The 8,320-nt window shown below is 62.5% G+C and overlaps 3 protein-coding genes and 1 pseudogene across 3 annotated transcripts in view; 2 read left to right on the forward strand and 2 right to left on the reverse strand.

The window, feature by feature from the left end:
• ACA1_232880 (Fucokinase) overlaps window positions 1-1,131 on the forward strand; it is a gene marked incomplete at both ends in the record, with an annotated part of 5,911 nt that extends 4,780 nt beyond the window's left edge. Inside the window, 5 exons of the mRNA XM_004340947.1 lie at window positions 53-99; window positions 251-284; window positions 356-483; window positions 643-757; window positions 947-1,131. Of these exons, the coding sequence (XP_004340995.1) occupies window positions 53-99; window positions 251-284; window positions 356-483; window positions 643-757; window positions 947-1,131 (509 nt within the window). The remainder of the gene's footprint in view (window positions 1-52; window positions 100-250; window positions 285-355; window positions 484-642; window positions 758-946) is intronic.
• Window positions 1,132-1,221: 90 nt separating this feature from the next.
• Window positions 1,222-2,156, forward strand: ACA1_232990 (fucokinase family protein; the record flags this gene model as incomplete). The annotated part of the gene is made up of 5 exons (XM_004340948.1): window positions 1,222-1,390; window positions 1,466-1,523; window positions 1,612-1,748; window positions 1,839-1,928; window positions 1,987-2,156. The coding sequence occupies 5 exons, from the start codon at window positions 1,222-1,224 to the stop codon at window positions 2,154-2,156; spliced, it is 624 nt and encodes a 207-aa protein (XP_004340996.1).
• An 87-nt stretch (window positions 2,157-2,243) lies between these two features.
• On the reverse strand, window positions 2,244-3,679 carry ACA1_233000 (fatty acid betaoxidation-related protein; the record flags this gene model as incomplete). The annotated part of the gene is made up of 6 exons (XM_004340949.1): window positions 2,244-2,461; window positions 2,610-2,669; window positions 2,774-2,849; window positions 2,949-3,001; window positions 3,143-3,374; window positions 3,470-3,679. 6 exons carry the CDS (start codon window positions 3,677-3,679, stop codon window positions 2,244-2,246), a joined length of 849 nt encoding a protein of 282 aa, XP_004340997.1.
• Window positions 3,680-3,948: 269 nt separating this feature from the next.
• Window positions 3,949-8,320, reverse strand: part of ACA1_233010 — a 5,526-nt pseudogene continuing 1,154 nt past the window's right edge.

Genomic DNA, 8,320 nt, shown 5'->3' on the forward strand with positions numbered 1-8,320 from the left:
CATCCATCTAATGGCCACCACCACCACCACCGCGGTGGGGGGGGGGGCGTAGATACGCCGCCCATCACCTTCGAGCGCGGAGGCTGCGTGGTGAACATCGTGCGTGGCCCCTTCTCCTCCAAAATACCCCGCGGGCAAGAAGGGCCTCCCGCATTTTCGCCCATTGTAACGCGCGCGCTTGTTGGTGGGGCCGGCTACGTGGTTGGTGGTTGGTGGGTGGGTGGTGGGCGCCTTTGCGGATGTGGCGCAGGCGCTGCTGATCGACGGCAAGAAGCCCATCACCGGTACGTCGTCGTCTTGGCCAAAGGGAAGGGGCACGCGTAGTAGTGGGTGGTGGTGGCTCACGCGCGAGCAGCAAGGGCGCGGCGGATCGAGGCCTGGGAAGTGGTGATCGACGTGGGCGAGGAGCACACCGTGTGCACGCAGCTCGGCGACCTGTCCGACCACGCCCAGCCGCTGGCCCCGGGCGCCCTCGTCAAAACGGTATGCGCTGCCCCCCGCCCGCCCCCACCCACGCGCCCGTTTACACGAATTCATCTACACCACCCACACGGGTACCATGACGATGACGACGACGATGATTTTCTCCGTCATGTATGGTGGGCGGGCGGTGGGGGGGGATGGATGGATGGTGGGGACCAGGTGCTGCTGTACATGGGCCTCGTGTCCCTCTCCTCCGCGCAGGACCTGCGGGAGCAGCTGCAGCAGGCCCTCGGCTCAGGCCTGCACGTCGTCTGCGCCACCTCCCTGCCCCAAGGTGCGCACGCCCTCCCATTCCAGCCGCTGCCGCCTGTCCTCTCGCTCTCTCTCTCTGTGATGTGTGGTGTGTGTGGTGTGTGGTGTGTAGTGTGTGGTGTGTGGTGTGTGTGGTGTGTGGTGTGTGGTGTGTGGTGTGTGTGGTGTGGCGTGGTGTGGTGTGTTCACGCGGGCGCATGGACGGCAACAGGTTCGGGACTGGGCACATCGAGCATCATGGCAGGGGCACTGCTCAAGGCCATCGGCGCCGCCATTGGCCGCGACTTCGACCCGCGCTCCCTGGCCCATGCAGTCCTCGTGGCGCGCCTCCTTTCTGTGTGGTCGCCGTGGAGAGATCTGGCGAGCACAGGAGCTGCTGGCGGTGTGGCGGGGTAGCGGTGATGATGATGACGATGGCCATGACGTGGCTCTCACACGGATGCTGGGCGGTGACGGTGGGTGTGGGCGCGAGGGCAGGTGGAACAGATGTTGACCACGGGCGGAGGATGGCAGGACCAAGTGGGCGGACTGCTCCCCGGCATCAAGTTCTCCGAGTCCCCCGCGTCGCTGCCTCTCTCCATCGAGTTCGAGGTCCTCGACGTCCCGGAGAGCTTCATCGACACCCTCAACCAGCACATGATCTGCATTTACACCGGTTCCCTCCTCCCCTGCCTCACTGCCTCTGCTTGGCTCAACCTCTGACAACAACAACAACAACAACAACAACAAGGCCGCACGCGTCTCGCGCGAGGCCTCCTCCAGGATGTCCTGAGGCGGTGGCACGCCAGGTGCTGCCTACCCGCACGACACACACACGACACACACGACACCTAACCCCCCCCCCCCGATTCCCGTTTGTGGTGGGTGGGCTTGCAGGAGGCCCGAGATTGTGCGGCTGACGGCGGATCTGGTGGGCAACGCACACCTCCTGCGCGCCGCTCTCCTAGCTGGGAATCTTCCAGCAGTGGGCGCCTGCTTGGGCACCTACTGGACGCAAAAGAAGGCCATGGCCGGTACACACACCACCCAGAACGCGATTCACCCTCCCGCTCGCGTTGGTGAAGCTGCTGTGGCTCTGTTGACTGTCTTCACTCCGTTCCCAGGTGGTGCCGAGCCTGCCGAGGTGACGGCGATGATCGAATGCGTCCAGGACTGCATCTACGGCTGTGCTCTGGGCGGCGCGGGTGGTGGAGGTGCGTCTTGCCGCTCCTTGCCACAGTACGCGCTCACACCGTTGTTTAATTTTACCAGGCTTTCTTATGCTGATCACCAAGATGCCCAACGACCTGGATCGTATCCGGGCCAAGCTGTCGTCTCTTCCACACTTCCACTCCCTCGTGTTTCACGCCGGCACAGTGGACATGACTCCGCCCGCCGTGCATATCGTCGAGAGCCTGCAAGCTACCCCAAGCACCAGCTGAACCCAGTCAGAAAGCTATGCGCACACAAATATGTGTTTTTTCTCTCTCTCTCTCCAAAGAGAGCCAAGGTGAGCCAGCAACACGATCCTACTGGGGGGTGACATAGGCGGCCGTGATGCCACCATCCACAAGGAAGGTGGAGCCCGTGATGTAGGACGACTCGTCGGAGGCCAGGAAGAGGGCACTCTGGGCGATTTCCTGTGCCTCGCCGAAGCGGCCCATTGGCACGTGGACAAGGCGACGCTGCTTCTTCTCGTCGGTGTTGAGGAAGGACATCAACAGCTCCGTCTTGAGCGGACCAGGGCCTGGTGGGCAGCGGCATCAACACAACCAGGTAGGTAAGTGGGTGAAAATAAACTAATTAATGGAGTTGAACGTGGGCGGACCCTACGCGGCACACACGACACACATGACACACACGACACACGAGAGGAAAACGACGTGATGACGTACAGAGCGCGTTGACGCGGATGTTTTCACGGGCGTGGATCACCGCCAGCTCCCTGCTCATGGCTGCGACGCGCGGAGAGGGAGGATGCACAGCGGTGAGGCCTCAACCACCAGCCACCAGCCACGACCCAGCCATGCAGCCGCATGCCAGCGGGGGGGGGGCGCACAAAGAACGGCTCCCTTGCTCGCCGTGTACGCGATTTGCGAGGTGGCAGCCCCGAGGATGGCCACGAACGAGGCCGTCTGCATGCGCGACACGGACGAAGCGCTGTGAGCCGGAACGAACGCGCAACAGCCGCCCAGCCATGCAGCGTCCTCCGGGGGGGGGGGGGCATCACGTACGTTGATGATGGAACCGCCGCCGGCCCGACGGAGAGCGGGGATGCCGTACTTGCCTGTGCAGCAAACATATACGACGCGCGGATCACAATCATCGCACCCAGCCCCGACGTCAAGTGAGCTGCTAGGAGCTGGTGGGGGGGGGGGCACCGCACCAACAAAGCAAAAAAAAACGAGCGGCGAGGGGAGGAGCGTACAGCCGAAGAACACGCCCTTGGCGTTGACGTTCATGGTGAGGTCCCAGATCTTCTCCTCGGTGTCGGTGGCGCCATTGTCGTCGCCGTGCATAATGCCGGCGTTGTTGAAGAGGATGTTGACCTTGCCGAAGGTCTTCTCGGCCACCTGCACCATGTTCTCGCAGTCGCCCGCCTTCGACACGTCGGCCTTGACGTACACGGCCTCGCCGCCCTCGGCCTTCACTCCCTCGACCTGACCACCACCAGCCACGCCACAAAATCAAATCAAACAAATCAAACGACGTAGAAACGAAACCCCGAAAACTTGGTGTGGGGGAGGGAGCGTACGGTCTCGCGCGCATCGCCGAGGTCGACGGCCACGATCTTGGCGCCCTGGCGCGCAAAAATGAGGCTGGCCTCGCGACCGATGCCGTTGGCGGCGCCAGTGATGATGGCCACCTTGCCTTCGAGGCGGCGTGCCGCAGGGACAGCGGAGGCAAAGCCGCGGCGCATGGGGAGGGCGGCCAGGTTGCAGTGGGTGGCGATCGTTCTTCTCATTTTGTATGGGGGGGGGCGAGATTAACGGCCGTGGCGTGAGGAACGAAAAGGCTCGTGTGCGCTGGGGCCTTTTAGAGGAACAGTAGTCGACAAATATCATGTGGGGTTTTTTGTGCCGGCGCGTGGCCCTACCGGACAGGAGAAAGGGGGGTGGGGGGGGGTATGGCGTGGTGTGGTATGGTACAGGGGAACGAAAGGCCACGAGCTGCCTTGAAGGGCAGCAGCAGCAGGGAGGGAGGGAGGGAGGGAAGGCGCCAGATGGGCTGGGCTCAGGCGAAGTCGGCCTCGGGCTCGCCCATCCCTTCGACGCACTGGAGTGACACCAGCGACCACGCGCACACACGTGAGAAACGAACGGAAAACGGGGGCGGGGCAGCAAGCGGCGGGGGGGGGCGTACCTCTCGCAAGGGGGCGGAGTGGTCGGCGTGCTCGGAGGCGTCGAGCGCGGAGGTGATCTTGTCGAGGTTGGGGTAGATGTGGGCGTGCATGTGTGTCGTTACCTTGACCATGACATCCTCGGGCACGGCGCGCGCCCCCGAGGGTCCGTCGTGGCCCTCGATGAGGTTGCGGTAGTAGTGCTTGAGTGGCTCTTGGTTGGTCGTGATGAACTAGAGCGCATCATATGGCAGTGGCGCATGAATAATGATGACCAGGGTGAGAAGCAGGGACGGGAGCGGTCCATTGGTGCGGTGTGTGTGCGGTGGTGGTGCGGTGGTGGTGGTGCGTACCATGTTGAGCCTCTCCATGTAGCCCTCCTTCTTGCCGGGGAGGGTGTCGTTGGCCAGGTTCTGGAGCACCTTGGCAATGAGGATGAGCTGCCGCTGTGCCGTCGAGTGGGGCGGCTCCTTGAGGAGGCCGTAGACCTGCGGGGCCATGAGGGCCGGGCACACGAAGCGGAGGAACAGGAACCCGCCGATGGCCTTGTTCGCCGCCTCCTCGTTGAACTTCTCCCGCACCTGCCACCGGTGATTGGGCGGTTGGGTGTTGGGGGTTGGGGGTTGGTCGTTTGAGTCATCCACCCCAATCACGGGTCGTTGGTTGGTATGGGAGGGGGGGTGGGGGGTGGGGCACCTCGTGGTAGACGTGGCGCAGGATGTCCTGCAGCTCCTTGGGGAGGGTGCCGATGGCGCGCATGAGGCTGGAGAGCAGCTTTTGGGCGACGAGCCACAGCTGGATGGTGTTGACCGACTGGTCGGAGGCCTCCTCCATCTTGGTGGGGTCGACCTCGAAGGCGACGGGTCCGAGAAGGGTCGTGGTGTAGCTGCTGTGCTCGGATCCCTTGTCCCTGTCCTCACCCTCGGCGCGCACCGCCATCACGTTGAGCTCCGTCACCGGCAGAGCGAACACCGACCACAGGTACTCGAGCCCTACGCAGCCACCGCGTTACGGCGCCATAAGAAATATATATATAGATATATAGATAAAGAGAGAGAGAGAGAGAGAGAGAGAGAGAGAGAGAGAAAGTATCGCCATCCATGTCCACACGTCGCACACAAAGGGTCAGCAGCTGACCGTTGGGGAGGGGGGGGCAACGCTGGCAAACGAAGGTCCGATCGTGCCAGGGAAAAGAGAGAAGGGAAGGGGGAGAAGTGCGCACCGACGATGCGGCAGTAGCAGCTGAAGAGCTTGGTAGGCACTGAGTTGGCACGGAACAGCGTTCCCTCCTGATGCCCCCCCGCCGCCGCAAATCCCTCTGGTGAGGCGTGCACACTCCGCAGCCAAGCTTGCCACCGACCACCGACCACCAGCCAACCAGCCATCACCGCGGGCACAACATTGACACACGCGTGTTGCTTGAGGGGCGGAGTGGTAGGGGGGGGGCGGTGAGGTATGTACCCTGCTGGACACGAGGACCTCCTTCGTGACGAAGAATTTGATGGCCTCCACCGCGGCGTCGTTGCCGGCAAACACATAGGTGAGAGCCTGCCACCCACGCACCCACACATGTATGTGTGTCGTGTGTGTGTCGTGTCGTGTCGTGTGTGAGCGCAAAGAGGGCGGGGGCCAAGTGTGAACGTTCCTCGCACCTTGGACACATTCTCGGAGTCAGTGGCCTTCATTTGGTCGCACACCACCGCCGCCACGGCAAAGCTCTGTTACCCCCCCCCCAAAGACCAGCCAATCACGCCACAACCCCAACGTCAGGCAAGTGACAGAAGACTCGGTTGGTTGCACTGTCCCAAAAGCCCCGCGCGCCCACAGACCGCCGTCGACGCCGACGGCGTAGGACGGCGAAATTGATGGAGACAAGAGAGCGCAGGTAGGTAGGTAGGTATGGGGCTGAAGGGAGAGGTGGTGTTGCACGTGCCTCATCGCAGAGGAGCTTCTCGAGCTGCTTGGCGTGGCGGGTCTGGTCGCGGTCCAGGTGCGGCGAGTCCTGGGCGAGGATGGTCCCGAACGCCAGGCGGTCGAAGTCCGGCTTGTGGGGCACCACCCTGAACTCCTTCGGCCCGCGGAACCTGATCACCAACGACGATTATGAAGATTATTAATGTGACCAAAAAGGTGCGGGCCTAAGAGAGCCAACAATAATACCACCGTGGCCGTGGTGGTGGTCGGGTCAAAGAGAGAGAGAGAGATAAAACCAAGCATTTGCGCCGAGGAGCGCACCGAAGGAAGAGGATGATGGCAGCCACGAGCAGCAGAAGCAGGCACAGGCCCGACAATCCCACCGAAAGGCCCTGTGTCACGTGGTGGCGGTGGCCCCAATTAAGTAATGTGCTCCCCCCCCCACACGCACGATGGATGACGATGATGATGATGGATGGATGGGTGCGAGCGAGGGTGGATAGGGGGATGGGTGTGGCAGGGGCGGTACCACAGCAAGGGCGATCGTTTTGCCATCGTCGCTTGAGGAGGGGAGGGTGGAGGGCGAGGGCGAGGGCGAGGGCGAGGGGCGGATGGCGCTATAGCTGACGACAGTCAGATTCCTTTCGAGCTTGCCCGCCGCATTCTGCACGAGACTGTGTTCAAACCAAACCAAACAAACAAACAAACAAACAAACAAACAAACAAACAAACAAACAAACAAACAAACACACAAACACACAAACAAACAAACACACAAACAAACAAACAAACAACACACACAAAAAAAGAGGAAGGGTCATGGTCAAGGCCGTTGGTGGTGGTGGTGGGGGAGCAATGAATTGTAAGTGTAGCGGCAGCTGCGTACACTTGATAGTAGCGGGTGGTGTTGGTGCCGTCGGCCGGAATATCGATGCGGCGCACTCTAGCGCCAGCAGAGCGCGTGGCCAGAGACGCATTTGTCGGATTGGTCAGCGAGAGAGTGGAGCCCGACGTGACCGGCAACCAACTGGTCGTGTTGAGCGTGGCGACCGTCTGCCCGATCCCCCCCCCAAACATCGCGACGCACAACGAGTCCACCTTTGAGCACCACCCACGCGGGCAAGAGGGGGAGGTTGGGACTGATATGGTGGGGGGGGCGGTACGCCAAGGACGCGCCAGGTGACGTAGGGGGCGGGGAAGCCCGCGGTGGCCACCTTCAGCACCGCCGTTTCGCCCAGGAATACCTCGACTGTGTGCCGCCCCGCACATCACCATCGGTGACGTCAGCCATAAACTCTCTCTCTCTCTCTTATCTCAGGAAGTGATTATTATATAAATTATTATACAGCACGCCTCGGGGGGGGAGTACCGGTGTTGTTGGAGATGTCGTTGATACTCGAGGTGAGGTCGGTGATGTAGGGGGCGTCGCCGGACACCTGCACCTGGACTGACCCGGGGACGGAGCAGTACTGGAACGCGCGGAACGGATAGGACTCCCGCACCTGGAGCACGCCACGCAACACGCAGCACGCCGGTTGGTAGGCGTGCGGAGCGGATAGATTGGGGGGTGGGGGGGGCATGGATGGGGGGGGGCACCCAAAAGGAGAACGTCAACGAGGAGGTGAGGGCCAAGATGCGCGCAGAGACGTTGGACGAGGCCGCGTTGGGGATGTCCGTCGTGGTGCAGCCCGCCTGTTGTTGCCGCCGCCGCCGCCGGTGGGGTGGGGGTGGGTTGGAGGGGTTGCATTGGCGCGTGTGTGGGCGGGAGTGGGGGGGGGTGCGTACATCGTTGGTTTCGGCCCAGGCGTACTCGATGGGGTTGGTGGGGATGGCGGGAGCGCCGGCGCCCTGGTAGGTGAAGCCCGTCTGGACGGTGGTGTTGAGCACTGGCCCGCCGGCGGGAGGGCTGGAGACGGATGGCAGCTGCACCGGCGGACAGCCCCCGTCTGCGTCGGCCCAATATTCGCCGGTGTAGAGCGCGTGGAAGTCGTCGGGGCCGAGCCTGCACCGGGAGGGGGCAACAGTACACATGAAGAAGAAACATTGGATCAATGCAATGACAGCAGCAGCAGCAGCAGCAACAAGTGAATGAATAAACGAATAAACAAAACGCCGAACGGGGCTGGGAGGGATGGGAGGGGTTGATGTGGCCTCGAGCGACCACCGCCCGACGACTTCCACGTGGACCAGACAGGGGGCGGGGCGGGGGCGGGGGCGGGGGATTCGTACGCAGACTGGAAGATCATGATGTCGTCCGCCAGACCCGGACCTCCGCCAAGCGTCAGGTACTCAGTACTGGGCTGCGCCTGGGGAGGGGATTCCAGGACGATGGTGTCCCGCAGCTCTCCGTTG

The sequence above is a fragment of the Acanthamoeba castellanii genome (assembly GCF_000313135.1).
Source record: "Acanthamoeba castellanii str. Neff unplaced genomic scaffold scf7180000084762, whole genome shotgun sequence".
NCBI lineage: Eukaryota > Discosea > Longamoebia > Acanthamoebidae > Acanthamoeba > Acanthamoeba castellanii.